General features: G+C 42.5%; 1 protein-coding gene across 4 annotated transcripts in view; it reads left to right on the forward strand.

Annotated features, from left to right (window-relative positions):
- Nucleotides 1–17,896, forward strand: part of tmco6 (transmembrane and coiled-coil domains 6) — a 77,261-nt gene that overhangs the window by 37,927 nt on the left and 21,438 nt on the right. For 3 of the 4 annotated variants that reach the window (XR_009515912.1, XM_059990441.1, XM_059990442.1), the window contains exons 9-12: nucleotides 1,707–1,887; nucleotides 2,596–2,690; nucleotides 9,437–9,607; nucleotides 12,233–12,352. Coding sequence is in view for 3 of the 4 variants with exons in the window: in XM_059990441.1 (XP_059846424.1) it covers nucleotides 1,707–1,887; nucleotides 2,596–2,690; nucleotides 9,437–9,607; nucleotides 12,233–12,352 (567 nt within the window). In the remaining variant the exon portion in view is untranslated. Of the gene's footprint in view, nucleotides 1–1,706; nucleotides 1,888–2,595; nucleotides 2,691–8,635; nucleotides 8,763–9,436; nucleotides 9,608–12,232; nucleotides 12,353–17,896 lie in introns of those variants that run through there. The other variant, XM_059990443.1, reaches the window with a different exon arrangement.

The raw sequence follows: 17,896 nt of genomic DNA on the forward strand, positions 1-17,896 counted from the left end.
GGTATGGCATAAATACTGACGAATTGAAACAGTTTGGTAAGGAGGAATGGTCTAACGTTCCTACTTGCCATTGTGCAAGTCTGATCAGCAGCCGGTGGAGGTTATTGCCGCTGAAGAGATTCTATTAGTTATATATAAGCGTTCACATACTTTTTCCAGCCTGGATTGCGAATGATTAAACAATGTGTTCAATGAAAACATAAAAAGTGTAATTGTGTGTTATTACTTTAGGCAGATTTGTATGACTTAGATGATGATCAGACCACATTTTATGAGTAATTAATACAGAAAAACAAGGTAATTGCAAAGGGTTCACAAACTTTTTCTTGCAATTGTAGTAGGTATAGGCAGACAGGAACAAATGAGGTACTTGAGTTTAAGAAATGTAAGAGAACACCAAGAAAGAAAATCAGGAGGGCTAAAAGAAGGCATGAGGTTGCCCTAGTGGACAAGGTGAAGGTGAACCCCAAGGGCTTCTACAGATATATTAAGAGCAAAAGGATAGCAAAGGACAAAATTGATCCTCTAGAAGATCAAAATGGTAATCTATGCGTGGAGCCAAATACAATGAGGAAGGTCTTAAATTGACTTTTTGCATCTTTTGGGAAGCGGGCATGGAGTCTGTAGAAGTGAGGCAAAGCAGCAATAAAGTCATGGACCCTATACAGATTACAAACAAGGAAGCGTTTGCTGTTTTGAGGCAAATTATGGTCGATAAATCTCCAGGGTCTGACTAGCTGTTCCCTTGGACCCTGTGAGAGGCTAGTACAGAAATTGCAGTGACCCAAACAGAGATATTTAAAATATCCTTAGTGACAGGTGATGTACCAGAGGACTGGAGGATAGATCATGTTGTTCTGTTGTTTAAGAAATGCTCTAAGAATAAGCCAAGGATTTATAGGGTTGTGAGCATGACTAACCAGTAGTGGGGAAGTTAGTGGAAGGTATACTAAGGGATTGGATATATAAGTATTTGGATAGACAAGGACTGATGGGGATGGTCCACATGGCTTTGTGCATGGTAAGTTGTGTCTAACAGTGTTTTTCAAGGAAGTTACCAGGAAAATTGATCAAAGCAAGGCTGTAGATGTTGTCTACATGGACTTTAGCAGGGCCTTTGGCAAAATCCCACGTGGGAGGTTGATCAACATTCAGTCATAAAGAAAACTTTGGCACATTGGCCAAAAGTCAACTGTCTATTCCTCTCCATAGATTCTGCCTGACCTGCTGAGTTCCTCCAGCATTTTGTGTATGTTACTGGATTTCCAGTATCTGCAGAATCTCTTATTCAAGGTTCAAAGTAAATTCATTGTCAAAGTATGATACATGTATGCCACCAGATACAACCTTGAGATTCATTTTCTTGTGGACATTCAGTGTAGAGCAGAGAAATGCAAAACTACACTGTAACAAAGGTGGGCAACCTACCAATGTGCAAAAGACCATATGCAAAAGTCAATAAATACTGAGAACACAAGTCATAGAGGCCTTGATAGTGAGTGTTGGTTGTGGATTCAGTTCCGAGTTGAGGTCAGTGATGTTATCCCTTCTAGTTCAGGAGACTGATGGTTGAAGGGTAATAACTGTAGACCTGAGGCTCCTGTACCTTCTTAACAATGGTAGTAATGAGAAGAGAGCATGACCTGGATGGTGAGGATTTCTGAGGATAGAAAGTTTTGTTTATACTTTTCTCCTTACTCTTTCAGCTCATTTACCCTGTGGCCCGTTGCTTGGGAAATCTGACGGCGAGCTGTGAATCAGTCCTGAGCAGAGACCGGCTGTTGGACTGGCGAGTGCTGCAGGCACTGAGTTCAATCATCAACAAATTCCTACAGTCGCACCCATCCCTGACGCGGGAATGTCTGTGGCTCCTCAACAACCTAACCGGTGAGTCTGTGTTAAGATGTTGTACCCACCACTCAAGGACTGCAGCAGTTCTAGAAGAAAGCTCAGTGCAACTTTTATTTTTATTTTGGCGATGCTGGATCTTTGACTTCCTCACTGGCAGACCACAGTCTGTGCGGATCAGAAATAGAATTTCCTCCATGCTAACAATCAACACTGGTGCGCCTCAAGGATGCATGCTTTGCCCACTGCTCTACTCTACACCTACAGACTCAACCTGCAAACTAACCTGCACAGGGACTCCCAAGTCGGTTTGCGCTTCAGAGTTTTGAATTCTCGCTCCATTTAGAAAATGGTCAACCCTTTAATTTCTCTACCAAAGTGCATGACCATGCACTTCCAGACACTGTATTCCATCTGCCACTTCTTTGCCCATTCTCCTAATCTGTCAAAATCCTTCTGTAGCCTCTCTACTTCCTCAAAACTATCTGCCCCTCCATTTATCTTCATTTTGCCCGCAAACTTTGCAACAAAGACATCAATTTCATCATCCAAATCATTGATATGTAGACGCTGGAATTGAACTTAACTTGGACAGCTCAAGCTGTTCATGTCACGCTAACTGCTGTGCTATTGTGGCACCTCAACTGTCAGGAATGTTTGACATTCCCCGTTCTTTCTGGCTTTGTTTCAGATTATGTCTTTCAGTGATGTCCAGTCACTAACTGTCCATTCGCTTGTTCTCTGCAGCTGCTGATGACCAGTTGTGCTCAACCATCTTCAGCCTGGACCTGGTGCCCATGGTACTCCAACTGATGCTTTTCTCTGGCGGCATTAACACTCTGGTGAGTCTCTGCCTCTCTGCTTGTCCAGTTTTGACGTCTCTGCTGTTCAATACTGATTCTGAACTCCATAAGCCTTAGGAATCTGCTCCACCATTCTATCATGTCTGATATATAATCCTGAAATATATGTTGCCTGATGGCATGAACTCTGATTTCACTAACTTCGAGTAATTTCTCTGCCCTCCCCTTCTCTTTTCCCATTCCCTGTTTTGGTTCCCTCTCATCTTCTCCTCACCTCATTACCTCCCTCTGGTTCCCTTCCTTACCTTACTCTCATGGTCCACTCTCCTCCGCTATCAGTTTCCTTCTTTATCTCTTCAACCTATCTCCCTCAAATCACTTTTGACTGAGCCTTCAAACCCCTCACCTGGTCTCTTCTATTGCCTGCCAACTTGTATAGGAGTCCCTCCCTTCACCTTGTTCTTGCTTCTTCCCCCTTCCTTTCTAGGCCTGAGGCTCTATAGATGCTTCCTGATCTGCTGAGTTCCTCCACCATTTTGTACATGTTGATCCATTAGATTCTTTATTTCTTGTGAACAAGAATTTGCCATTCTGCCAGTTTCCTTCAGTTTGAACATAAATGTCAACAGTGACGCCACACAGTCCTGAAGAAGGGTCTTGGCCCCAAACGTCAACTGTTTATTCTTTTACATCGATCCTGCCTGACCTGCTGAGTTCCTCCAGTATATTGTGTGTTTACTTTGGATTTCCAGCATCTGCAGAATGTCTTGTGTTTCTGACAGTTTTGTTCACCTGAGGCCTGACTGATTCACAATTGTTAGGCACTGGTTGCTTTTACCAGCAACAGCTGAATGAACTGAATTGTGTGCATTTTCAGGGGTCTTTCCTTTACAGGCTTATGTGGTGGGTGTGTGGAACACCCTGCCGGGGGGGTGATAGAGGCAGATACGTTAGGGACATTTAAGAATGATGGAATAATGAAGGGCTATCTGGAGGGGGGGGGGGGCAAAAGGGTTACTGACACAACATCATGGGCTGAAAGGTCTGTACTGTGCTGTTATGTTCTATTTTCTCATCCCTTTTCTTTTCATCTGCCTATCTCCCCCCTCCCCCCAGTTCCCTTCCTGTCATTTGTCCCATGGTAAAATCTTCTCTTCTATCAGATTCAGGAGAATCAGATTTAATCTTATCCATTGAGAGTACTGCTGCTACTTCAGTCGCACCTAGGCACCCCGGAAGATTCTTTCTTCAGACGCTTGCCTCTTCAACCTAGCCCCTCCCAATCCCTCCCCCACTCAGCCTCCATCTCACCTCAACTTGCCTATCACCTGCTAGCTTGTCCTCCTTCCCTTTCCCCCACCTTCTTCGCATACACACAAAATACTGGAGGAAATCAGCAGGCCAGGCAGCATCCATGGAAAAGAATACAGTTGATTCTTTCGGGGTGAGATCCTTCAAAGGACTGGTCAGAGTGGGAGCAGTGAGAGAGGGTTTCACTCAACTCCCATCAAAGGCAAGATTTAAATTTCTTCAGGGTAGGCATTCCTGGAAGAGACTTTGTGGTGTAGTTGTCAAATCACAAACAAGAGAAAATCTGCAGATGCTGGAAATCCAAGTAACACACAAACAAAATGCTGGAGGAACTCAGGTAGCCATGAGGCATCTTTGGAAAAGAGTACAGTTGAGGTTTCAAGCCAAGACCTCCAACAGGACTGGTGACGCCATTTTCTCATTCTGGCTTCTGTCCCCTCCCTTTCAAGCCCTGATTGAAGGGTCTTAGCCCAAAACATCAACTGTTTGTTCCCCTTCAAAAAAAGTCCACCTCTAGCCTATTACCCTTCAAGATCTCTGCCAAAAACCATAGGAACAAAATTGAACCACTTGACCAATTGAGTTTGCTCTGCCATGGCTGATTTATTTTCCCTCTCAACTCCATTCTCCTGGCTTCTCTCTGTAACCAATGAAGAATCTTTCAACCTCTGCTTTAAATATACCCGATGACTTGGTCACCACAGATGTCTGTGCTAATGAATTCCAAAGATTCACTGCTCTCCATGGCTTAGAGTGGACGTGGAGAGGATGTTTCCAAGTTTGGTGGCTGAAATTATTTGTTGTTATGTGCCAACCACTAAAAACACCCAAACATTTTCATACAATTTCAACATCACTGAAATAAAAATTGCTGGAGAGCAGTTAATGTTTCAGGCCATTGACTTTTCATTGTTCCTCTAATTTCATTCTGACAGAAGTGTAATGTGGCTTTGCATTACATTTTGACTTTTGCAATGATCGATGGAGATCATTAAACACAACATACTCAGTTATATTACATCGTTATCCATTTCAGTCCTGATCCACTCTCCTCCCCTATCAGATTCCTTCTTCAACCTTCTACCTATCACCTCCCTCCTTCTCACTTCATCTCCCTTCCCCTCCCACTCACCTTCCCTCTCACCTGGTCTCACCAGTTTGTACCACTTCCACTCTCCCCACCTTATGCTGGCTTCTGCACTTTCCTGAAGGACCTCAGCCCAAAATGTTCCCTGTTTATTCTCCTCCCTAGACGCTAGCTGGCCTGAGTTCCTCCAGCACTTTGTCCAGTTTAATCCAGTAGACTTGTTTTTTTTAATATCTTGTGAACGAGAATGTTTTGTGCTTTCACATTCTGCCAGTTTCCTTCAACATGAACATAATCACCATCAGTATGTGTGAACAACAATACCCCACAGTCAGGCTGTCAGAAGGAAACTGCATCTTAACTCTTTCTTAGTGCGTGAACTAGAATTTTAAACCTCAAGAGTTGTAAATTTTTAAAGAGGATTTAGCTTAATTACTTGATGGTGCCGTGCCAAGGGAGTAACTTTAGTTTACTGAATATTTGATTTTATAGCTCATTGGGTTTCAGTCATTAAGGTATCCAACAGGGATGGAAATTTATTAACAGTGAAGAACTTGCATTTCTCTAGCCCTCTTTGAGGAGATCATAAAACTGTTCACTTGTATCACTTATCTCCACTGGCAGTTGAAGAAATGCAGTTACTAAAATTCACACAGCAATCTCAGAAGCTGCATTGTGAAAATTTGTAAAGTTGATTTACTGTTGTCACCGTACAGTGAAACACTGTTTTGCATGCTGTCGATATAAGCTGTTTCATTGCAACAGTGCTTCAATGGAGTACAACAATAACAGAACACAGAATAAAGTGTTACAGTTGCAGAGAGGGTGCAGTGCAGCCAGACAATAAGGTGCAAGACCATTGGCCATAATGAGATAGTTAGTGATGTTAAAAGTCCACCTTATCAAGGAGGTTCATGAGAATAATTCAGGAATGAAAGGGGAGCATTTGATGGCTCTAAGCTTGTACTTGCTGGAGTTTAGAAGAATGGGGGATGGGCAGTGGATCTCATTGAAACCTATCGAATGTTGAAAGGCCCAGATAGAGTGGATGTGAAGAGGATGTTTCCAATAGCGGGGGAAGTCTAGGACCAGATGGCGCAGGGTCAGAATGGAAGAACATCTCTTCAGAACAAAGATGAGAAGGAATATTTTATAGCCAGAGGGTAGTGAATCTGTTAATTCATTGCAGCAATGGCTGTGGAGGCCAAGTCATTGGGTGTATTTAAAGTAGAAGTTCATAGGTTCTTGGTTAATAAGGACATCAGAGGTTATGGGGAGAAGCCTCGAGAATGGAGTTCTCCAGCCGTGATGGAACAGCAGAGCAGTCTCAACGGATTGAGTGGTCTACTCCTACTCTATTGTCTATGGTTCGAGGAACAATGTTATTCAGCACATGTATTTACATGTTCAGCAATCAGAAGGGATAAAGAATTATATAAAACTATATTAGAGGTTGAAGTATAGATTTAAATCTAGAATCATTTTGTGGTGCATCTACAAAAATTATGACCAATTTATCTTTCTTTAAGTAGCAAATATTGGCCAGGACTGGATGAATAACAACCCTGGGAGTTCTCTTGAACATAGATGTTCTACAGAAGTTCTGAAGGGCTGCATCTCGACCTGGTCTGGCAGCTGCTCTGCTCCCTACCCTCAGAACATGCAGACAGTGGTAAGCTGTTAGCATGTTTGGGGGCAGTGGCCTGCCAGGGTCCAAACAAAGGTGCAATTGTTCATCCTTTGTCTTTTTTTTACGATCGCAAGACACTGGTTATTAAAGGCAGCAGACTCTGCAGGACCACCCTACTAAAGAGTTGCTAGATAGGGAGGGAGCTGGACTTGTTGCACACTGTGTTCCAGCCTGCTTCAGTAACTTGGGGAAGAAGGTGTCCCAGGCCGTGCGTGGAGCGTGATCCGACAAACGGTGGAAGTGATTGTCTTGGATGTTTTACTGCAAGACCCCGTTGGACATTGGTAGTGCAGAATACTGACACTTTGATTCACTGGTTCATTGGCAAGACCAACAGTGAAGCAGATACTAGAGGAGGCTGGGTTCCACTCAGTACTGTGCTGGGTTGTGGCCTGGCCCCTTTCGTCAGTGCCGCTCTCCTCCACTGTCCGTTCAGTTGGAGACAAGCTGGATTGCATTTGTCTACAGCTGCACTTGCTGTTGAAGGCTTGTTCTTGCAGAAACGTGGCTCCAGGACAACCATCAATGTACAGCCCATGACACTCAGGGACTTGGGCTAGATTATTATTATTATTTTTTTGTAACTGTTTTTCTGCTGTCCTAATATCACATGCTCTGTGTGCTGTGTCTGATTGTTCTTTCTTTCTTTTTTCAATCTTTTTATTGATTTAAACAACAAACAGGAGAAGAATATCTCTAGTCTCTATGTCAATAGCAGTACATACAGAAGGTAAAATAAACAATATCAGAGTCACGTGATTGTTGGTATGGTGAATGGCACCTTGGCCCCAGAGGAGCACTGTTTCGTTTGCCTGTGTATGGTTAAATGACAATTCAACTTGAACTTGAGACAGTCCAGTGCATCACAGGCTCATTGCTTCCTTCCATCAGCCAGCTGCTCAGTGTTGCTCTGGGAGGTGAACAGCTAAGTCCAGTATGGACTCTTGACTTCAATCTACCTCATTATGGTCTTTGCACATTACATCTATCTGCACTATCTCTGTACTTTATTATACATTTTGATATCGTTTTCCCATGTACTACCTCAATGTACTGTTGTAATGAAATTATCTGTATGGATGGTATGCAGGACAAGTTTTTCACTGTCCCGTGGTATTTCTGACAGAATAAACTGATTTATCAGTCTTACACAACACTTTATTCGGCATATGTATTTACATGTATTAGGAATTTGCTGTGCTGTGTTAATCAGGGTGTGGCATCCAGTAAAAATGTGCCGTGAGATGTGATGTAGGCGATTGTGGTCTTGACCATGATTGTTCTTGGCAAATTTTTCCACAGAAGTGGTTTGCTATTTTTAAAAGACGATTGACCCCAGCCATTATCAATACTCTTCAGAGACTGTCTGCCTAGCGTCAGTGGTCACATAACCAAGGCTTGTGATGTGCAATGGCTGCTCATACGATTATCCACCACCTGCTCCCATGGCTTCTCGTGACCCTGATCAGGGGCTGAGCAGGTGCTGCACCTTGCCCAAGTGGGACCTGCAGGCTAGCAGGGGAAAGGAGTGCCTTACACCTCCTTTGGTAGAGATGTAACTCCACCCTGCCACCCAACTATAAGAGTTAAGAATTTTATTTTAAAAAAGTTAGAGGTTATAGTACAGATATGGAATAAAATGTGCAAGAATACATAAATACCAGTGTATAGTTACAATGTAGACAGCACTATAAAATGTGGTTTAAAGTATTGACAGTGCAGTGATGGGAGTAATAGGTAGTGGGGGGCAGGGAGCTAACTAGAATGGTTGATTAGATGAACTGCGTGGGGGAGGAAACTTTAAAATGACGTGAATTTTTTATTTTAATAGTTCAATAGTTCCAGCAGTTCCATTTAATGAAATCATGCGTTCCTCATTTTCATTATTCCTTTCAGGTTTTGCAGTACAGTGGATTCTGGATAATTTGGGACACATCAGGACCAGTAAATTTTGGCCCAATTGAGCAGCTGCCCCAATTAGCCGAAATTTCACAGAAGTAGTTTAAAGGTATAAAAAAGACAAACTAAGTAACAAGTTATATATTTAAATGAAATACAGAACAAATTAGGACACTATGAATACTATTACACTAGTTCCTAATGGTTATCAACAGAGGAAATCATCAAGTTTATACAATGGACTGCCTTCACACAATGCTTTCGACAATTGCATCCTCCAAATCTTCAGTTTTGATTGATGTTTGTCAATACCTTCAAATTCCTTGTTGTTCCTACCTTGTTGAAGTAGTGAAATAGTTTCATTTTTACTCCTGGCTGTTTTTTTGCATCTCTAAGCGTGAATGCTTGAAACTGCAGTGAGCAAAACAGTTCTGAATTGTCTTACTACTTATTTCTCGTCAATTATCAGTGACAAAAATCACTGCTTTTTGAGCACTATTTTAAAAACTGTTCATTATAAGTATCTACTAATGGCTACACAAGTGCATGCAACTGACACTAGATAGAAACTGTTGAGCAACAGTCTCCTGCTCCATATTGTCCCAAGTAGGCGGCTGCGCCAATTAACCAGAGTCCACTGTGTTTATTTTGTAATTCATAGTAGTTTCTATGTCCTCACCTGACCTACTGCCTCACATCAATAAATTTCATGACATAGGCTGGGTATAATAAATCTGATTCCAGATGTTTTTTTAGAGGTTAGAATACGGATATGGATTTTGTATGTCTTTGGTACAGGTGCTGATACTGTTGGGTAACATTGCGGAGAAAGGGCCAGCACACTGTGACAGACTACAGCAACACAAGGAGTTGTTTCCTGCGCTTTGCAGCACCCTCCGAGCAGCCGACGCAGAGGTTGTGCGCCTGTCGCTGGAAGTACTGAACTTGATCTTCTCGCACTGTGTGCAGGTAAGTCCGTCTCCCCAGTGAAATGGAAAGTTGTTATTTTACATTGAAGAGGTTAAGGTTAGCGTTATTTGTCACATGTGCTTTGAGCAAATGGTGAAATATGTCATGAAATATGTTGTGGGCTGCCAAGAACGTAGTCCGAGGATGTGCTGGGTCGGCCCACAAGTGTCACCAAGTTTGCTCCATCAACGTAGCATGCTCACAACACATAACCCTAACCTGTACGTTCTTTAGAATGTGGGAGGGAACCAGGGAGAATGTACAAACCCCTTACAAACAATGGCAGGAATCGAATCCAGAGCTTACTCCCGGCGCTGTAAAGTCGGACACTAACTACTACACAAGTATGCCATCGGCACAATACTAGAAATCTATAGCAACTTACACAGGAAGCTAGTATCTTTCCTGTAATACCATGGTCTCTTATCTTGTTTAGAAGCTTCATGTGCAGCACCCTGTCAAAGGCCTTCTGAAAATCCAAGCAAACAGGCAGTGATGCAACCTGTCAGAATGCTCTCCACTGTACACCTATAGAGATTTGCAAGAGCCTTTGTTGTCATACTAACTCTCCTCACAGTCCTAATAAAGTAGAGCTGCTGGCATCACATCTTGTTCATCATTCAACAAGGCTTAGTTGATCTGCGATGCCACTCTCCAGCATTTTCCCTTGTACAAGAGGCCACATTGAGAATGTTGTGTCCATCTTTGGTCTTCTTGCTATAGGAAAGCTGAATTTAAGATGGAAAGAGTGCAGAGGAGATTGCTGAACTCGGGGAACTGAGTTATGGAGAGAGGTTGAACAGGTTGGGACATTTTTCATTGGAGCATTAGAAAATGAGGGGTGAGCTTATTGAAGAGTATAAAATCGTGAGAGGCATAGATAAGGTGAATACTCACTCCTATTTTCCCTGAGTTGGGAATCAAGAACTAGAGGGCATAGGTTTAAGGTGAGTGGGCAAAGATTTAATTGGAACGTGAGGGACAACTTTTCTCCTAGAGATGTGGAATGAGCAGCCAGAGGAAGTGGTTGAGGCAAGTACATTAGCAACATTTAAAAGCCGCTTGGACAGGAAACTTTAGAGCAGGGTTTCCTAACCTGGCTTCTGTGGACCCCTTGCTTAATGGCATTGGTCCATGGCATAAAAAATTGAATCAGTTGGGCTGAAGGGCCAGTTTTTGTAGCATAGTGTTTACTGTGACACTATTATAGCTCAGGGCATTGGGCTTCAGTCCCAGTGTCCTCTGTAAGGAATTTGTATGTCCTTCCCGTGAATGGATATGCCTCCACCGGGTGCCCCAGTTTCCTCCCACTATCCAAAGGCATACTAGGTTAGAAAGTTAACTAGTTATTGTTAAATGGTCCCGTGATTAGACTTGGGTTAAATCGGTGGGTTGCTGGTGGCACGGCTCAAAGTGCCTGAAGGACGTATTCTGCGCTACATCTCTAAGTTTCAAAATTATAAAATAAATAATCCCTTAATTCCTGATATGTTACAGTAACTCTATCCTACAGCATTGACTGTTAGCTGCCTCCGAACTAAGATTCGGCCATATTTCTAATGTCACGGCGTTTTGTCTCATTAGAATTCAGCCAGTCTGTACAAGCTTGCTTAATGTATAAAGGGTATTTAGTGACAGACGCAAAGGTCCAATACTTGGCTCCCTGCGTGTCTCTCGTTAAAATTTATCAATTCCTTTCATGTATCACTGAAAGAACAGATGCCAGAAGCTGGTCGTTAAGTAGCTTTGCCCATTAAACTTCTGATTGAAATCTGCACCGATTCAAAAGCTTAAAGGGCCCTGGTGATGCTGCTGGAACACAACACCAGTGCCTGGTACTTTGATTTGAAAACAGACTGCGTTCCAGGACCTGAAGGGAAGTTATTGTGTCCATGCCGTAGAATTAAATTGACTAGATGAATCTTCAAGTTGCATAATTTGTAAAGAAATGCATTCTGCATTATGGGAGTTGATAAAACTGTGTCTGTTAACAAAGTCACATAGTAAATGGTCTTGTAGGAGTGTGGGGTTGAGAGGGATAATACATCAGCCATGAAGGAATAGCAGATCTGACTTGGGCTGAATGGTCTAATCCTATTCCTGTGTCTAATGGTCTTATATAGCAGGGAAACAGGCCTTTCAGCCCATCAAATCCACACCAACCCCTTACAGTTATGCTAAGGGAGCACACCACAAGTTTGGAAAAGGCTGCAGAGGATTGCAAACTTAGTCAGCTCCATCAAGGGCCCCATCACACAGAGTATGCCCTCTTCTCATTACTACAATGAGGGAGGAGGTGCAGGAGTCTGAAGACACACTCAACATTTCAGGAACAGCTTTTTCCCCTCCACCATAAGATTTCTGAACCCATGAGCTCTACCTCACTGTTTTGCTCTTTTTGCACTATTTACCTTTTTATATACACTTAGTGGCTGCTTTACTAGGTACAGGAGTTCGTTTGTGTGTACACGTGCGCATCCCATTGAGAACTATGGGATTTTAGTGGCACATTGAGAATTACATTGAGATTGGTCTTGGTCTGTGACAAAGAGAATCCATGATAGAATGTGGGGAGTGTGAATTAATAATCTGATCATTTGATTTGAAAATCTGTGATTGTGACAGGCCAGTGCGGAGTTTGTAAATCAAAATGGGATCCCGGCTCTCGAGGTGATTCAGTATAACAACAATGAGGAAATCCGAGTGCGAGCCAATTTTCTGATGGACAGATACTTCACAGACAAGGTATGGGTCTGATCCTCACATAGGGAATGAATGAATGATCTTTATTGTCATTACACAATGAAACTCTGTTTGGCTTCCTTTCAGACAAAGCAGAAAATAAGTTGCAGCAGCACCAGAATGTCACAGTAATGCACAAAGTGCCGTTAGTGCAAGTATTTGAGTCCTTGTGTGTGCTCACAGTTTCAGTCGTTGTTCTGTGGGAGTGGTGTGATGGAGGCCACAGCTCTGGGGCAGAAGCTGTTCCTCAGTCTGTTTGTTCTGGCTTTTAGTGTCCTGAACCTTTTACTGGACGGCGACCACTCAGCCTTTCTCATGCATTAAGTCAGCTCATTGACCAATCTGACAAAAGTCCATTTCCCTGTCAGCTCCTTATATCTTTTATTTTTTTTCAACACAGGATACAACACAGGAACAAGGCCTTTGCCCAATGAGCTCACGCTGCCCAATTACACCCATGTGACCAATTAACCTACTAACCCATGAGCCTTTGGACTGTGGGAGGAAATGTGAAATCATACAGTTTAATACATGGTTAAGGAGTTGGTGTAGGAGGGAGTGCATAAAATATTTCGATCATTGGGCTCCCTTCCAGGGAAGGTGGGACCCGTACAGGAGGGAAGATTTGCTCCTGAACTGAAGGGGAATTAATATCTAGCAAGAAGGTTGTTAGTGCTGCATAGTGGGGTTACAGGGGGATGGGAACCAGAGTGCCAGAAGAGTTAGTGGCGAATCTGTAGAGGCAGATGTTGGTTAGACCTCAGACAAAGTTAGGAATTAAAAGGTCGAACATTGTGTGGCTAGTGTCCTGAAATGAGGTAGCTGGTTTACAAATGGAGCAACGTTTAATGAGGAGCGGCTGTTGATAAGACAAAATAGCAGTCAGCAGGATGAGTTGCAATGTAAAAGGCAGACAAAATCGAAAGGGTGAAAACAGGAGCAAAGGTGTTGTATTTGAAAACACACACAATATGGAATGAGGTAGGTAAACTTGCAGCGCAGTTGTGGGGTAGTAGGTAGTATGTGTAAGCATAACTGAATCTTGACTGAAAGAAGATTATAGTTGGGAGCTTAATATCCAAGAATACACATTCTATCGAAAGAACAGGCAAGAAGGCAGAGGGGGCAGCATTGCTCTGTTGGTAAAAAATGAAAAATTAGAAAAGGGTGATATAATGTTGGAAGATGCTCAGTGATTGTGGGTGGAGCGAAGGAACCACAAGGGTAAAAAGCCCCTGATGGGTGTTGTATACAGACCTCCAAACAGTAGTAAGGATGTAGTCTACAAATTACAAGGGGAGATGGGAAATGCACAACAAAAGGGCAATATTACAATAGTCATGGGACATTTCAATATGCAGGTAGATTGGGTGCATATTCCCAAATCAGGTTGGGGCTGGATTCCAGGAGGGGGAATTTCTAGAGTGCCTACAAGATGGTATTTTAGAGCAGCTCATGGTAGAGCCCACTAGAGTATCAGCTATTCAGGATTGTTATACAGTGAAGAGAGCTAAAGTCAGATGTATCAGTATTACAGTGGAGTAAAGGGACTTACAGAGGCATGAGAGAGGAGTTGGCCAGAACTGATTGGAAAAGGACACTGGCAGGGATGACAGCAGAGCAGCAATGGCTGGAATTTCTGGAAGCAATTTGGTAGACATGGGTTTTATACATCCCAAAGAGGAAGAAGTATTCTAAAGGAAAGATGACACAACAGTGGCTAACAAGAGAAGTCAAAAGCAACATAAAAACCAAAGAGATGGCATATAATAGAGTAAAACTTAGTCAGAAGTTAGGCTTTTAAAAACCAACAGAAGGCAACTAAGATAGTCATTAAGAATGTAAAGATGGAATATGCAAGTAAGCTAGCCAATACAATTTAAGAGGATGTTAAATGTTTCTTCAGATACAAAAGAAGGCAGGAGTGGATATCAAATCGCTGGAAACAATGCCAGGGGACAATGAAATGGCGGGCAAACTGAATAAGTATCTTGCATCAGTCTTTACTGTGCATTGTGGTGTAAATTTCAGGCAACAGACGTCATGGAGTATGTGAAGTTACCATAACTAGAGAGCAGGTTCTTGGGAAACTGGAGGGTTTGAAGGTAAATTAGTCACCTAAACCAGATGGTGTACATCTCAGGGTTCTGAAAGAGTTGGCTGAAGAGATCGATGAGGCATTAATAATGATCTTTCAAGAATCACTATGGAATGGATCTGAAAGACTAGAAAATTGTAAATGTCACTCCACTCTTCAAGAAGGGAGAGTAGCAGAGGAAAAAAAACTATAGGCCGGTTAGTCTGACCTCAGTGATTAGGAGGATATTGGGGTGAATTATTATGGGTGAGGTTTCAGGGTACTTGAAGGCACATGATAAAATAAGCTGTAGTTAGCATAGTTTCCGCAGGAGAAAATCCTGCCTGACAAATCTGTTGGAATTCTTTGAAGAAGTAACAAGCAGGATAGACAAAGGAGAATTGGTTAATGTTGTGTACTTGGATTTTCAGAAGGCCTTTGACAAGGTGACACACATGAGGCTGCTTAACAACATGTAAGCCCCTGTTGTTACAGTAAAGATGCTAGCATGCATAAAGCAGTGTCTAATTGGCAGGAGGCAGAATGGGAATAAAGGGAGCCTTTTCTCTTTGGCTGCCGATGACTAGTGGTATTACACAGGGCCTGTTTTGGGATAGATTCTTTTTACGTTATTTGCCAATGATTTGGATAGCGGAATTGCTGGCTTTGTTGCAAATTTTGCGGACTATATGAAGATAGGTGGAGGGGCAGGTGGTTTTGAGGAAGTAGATAGGCCACAGAAGGACAAATGGGCAAATAAGTGGCAGATGGAATGAAGTGTAACAGTCATGCACTTTGGTAGAAGAAATGAAAGGTTTGACTATTTTCTAACTGGAAAGAAAATACAAAAAGCTGAGGTGCAAAGGATCTTGGGAGTCCTTCTGCAATATTCCCTGAAGGTTAATTTGCAAGTTCAGTCTGTGGTGAGGAAGCCAAGTGCAATGTTAGCATTCATTTTAAGAAAACTAGAATATAGAAGCAAGTATGTAATGTTGAAACTTTAAAAAGCACTAATGAGGCCTCACTTAGAGTATTGTCAGCATTTTTTTCCCCCTTAGAAAAGATGTGCTGAAACTAGAGAGGGTTCAAAGGAAGTTCACGAAAATACTCTTGTATGAAGAACATTTGATGGCCCAGGTTTGTATTCACTAGAATTCAGAAGAATGATGGGTGACCTAATTGAAATCTGTTGAACAGTGAAAGGCCTTGATATTGTCGATGTAGAGAGGATGTTTCCAATGGTGGAAGTGTCTAAGACCTGAGGGGACAGCTTCCAAATAAAGGGGCATGCTTTTAGAATGAAAAGGAGGAATTTCTTTAGCAAGAGATTGGTGAATCTGTGGAATTATAGAAACATAGGAAATAAGTGCAGGAGTAGGCCATTTGGCCCTTCGAGCCTGCACTGCTGTTCAGTATGATCATGGCTGATCATCCAACTCAGAACCCTGTACCTGCTTTCTCCATACCCCCTGATCCCTTTAGCCACAAGGGCCATATCTAACTCCCTCTTAAATATAGCCAATGAACTGGCCTCAACAGTTTCCTGTGGCAGAGAATTCCACAGATTTACTACTCTCTGTGTGAAGAAGTTTTTCCTCATCTCGGTCCTAAAAGGCTTCCCCTTTATCCTTAAACTGTGACCCCCTCGTTCTGGACTCCCCCCAACATCAGAAACAATCTTCCTGCATCTAGCCTGTCCAAACCCTTTAGAATTTTACACATTTCAATAAGATCCCCCCTCAATCTTCTAAATTCCAGTGAGTATAAGCCTAGTCGATCCAGTCTTTCTTCATATGGAAGTCCTGCCATCCCAGGAATCAATCTGGTGAACCTTCTCTGTACCCCCTCTATGGCAAGAATGTCTTTCCTCAGATTAGGGAACCAAAACTGCACACAATACTCCAGCTGTGGTCTCACCAAGGCCTTGTACAACTGCAGTAGAACCTCCCTGCTCCTGTACTTGAATCCTCTTGCTATGAATGTCAACATACCATTTGCCCTTTTCACCACCTGCTGTACCTGGATGCCCACTTTCAATGACTGTGTACAATGACACCCAGGTCTCGTTGCACCTCCCCTTTTCCTAATCAGCCACCATTCAGATAATAATCTGTTTTCCTGTTCTTGCAGCCAAAGTGGATAACCTCACATTTATCCACATTAAATTGCATCTGCCATGAATTTGCCCACTCACCTAACCTATCCAAGTCACCCTGCATCCTCCTCACAACTAACACCGCCGCCCAGCTTCGTGTCAACCGCAAACTTGGAGATGCTGTATTTAATTCCCTCGTCTAAGTCATTAATATATATTGTAAACAACAGGTCCCAGCACTGAACGGTACCGCACTAGTCACCACCTGCCAATCTGAGTAGGTCCCATTTATTCTCATTCTTTGCTTCCTGTTTGCCAACCAATTCTCTTTCCACATCAATACCATACACCCAATACAGTGTGCTTTAAGTTTGCACACTGATCTCCTGTGTGGGACCTTGTCAAAAGCCTTTTGAAGATCCAGATATACCACATCCACTGGTTCTCCCCTATCCACTTTACTAGTTACATCCTCAAAAAATTCTATAAGATTCGTCAGACATGATTTTCCTTTCACAAATCCATGCTGACTTTGCCCTATGATTTCACCTCTTTCCAAATGTGCTGTTATCTCATCTTTGTTAACCGACTCTAGCATTTTCCCCACTACTGATGTCAGACTAACCAGTCTATAATTCCCCGGTTTCTCTCTTCCCTCCTTTTTTAAAAAGTGGGGTTACATTAGCCACCCTCCAATCCTCAGGAACTAATCCAGAATCTAAGAAGTTTTGAAAAATTATCACTAATGCATCCACTATTTCTTGGGCTACTTCCTTAAGCACTCTGGGATGCAGACCATCTGGCCCTGGGAATTTATCTGCCTTTAATCCCTTCAATTTACTTAACACCACTTCCCTACTAACATGTATTTCCCTCAGATCCCCCATCTCACTAGACCCTCGGTCCCTTACTATTTCCGTAAGATTATTTATGTCCTCCTTAGTGAAGACAGAACCAAAGTAGTTATTCAATTTGTCTGCCATGTCCTTGTTCCCCATGATCAATTCACCTGTTTCTGACTGTAAGGGACCTACATTTGTCTTGACCAATCTTTTTCTTTTCACATATCTATAAAAGCTTTTACAGTCAGTTTTTATGTTCCCTGCCAGTTTTCTGTCATAATCTTTTTTCCCTTTCCTAATTAAGCCCTTTGTCCTCCTCAGCTGGATTCTGAATTTCTCCCAGTCCTCAGGTGTGCCACTTTTTCTGGCTAATTTGTATGTTTCTTCCTTGGAATTGATACTATCCATAATTTCCCTTGTCAGCCATGGGTGCACTACCTTCCCTGGTTTATTCTTTTGCCAAACTGGGATGAACAATTGTAGTTCATCCATGCGATCTTTAAATGCTTGCCATTGCATATCCACCGTCAACC

The sequence above is a fragment of the Hypanus sabinus genome, chromosome 15 (genome assembly GCF_030144855.1).
Source record: "Hypanus sabinus isolate sHypSab1 chromosome 15, sHypSab1.hap1, whole genome shotgun sequence".
NCBI lineage: Eukaryota > Metazoa > Chordata > Chondrichthyes > Myliobatiformes > Dasyatidae > Hypanus > Hypanus sabinus.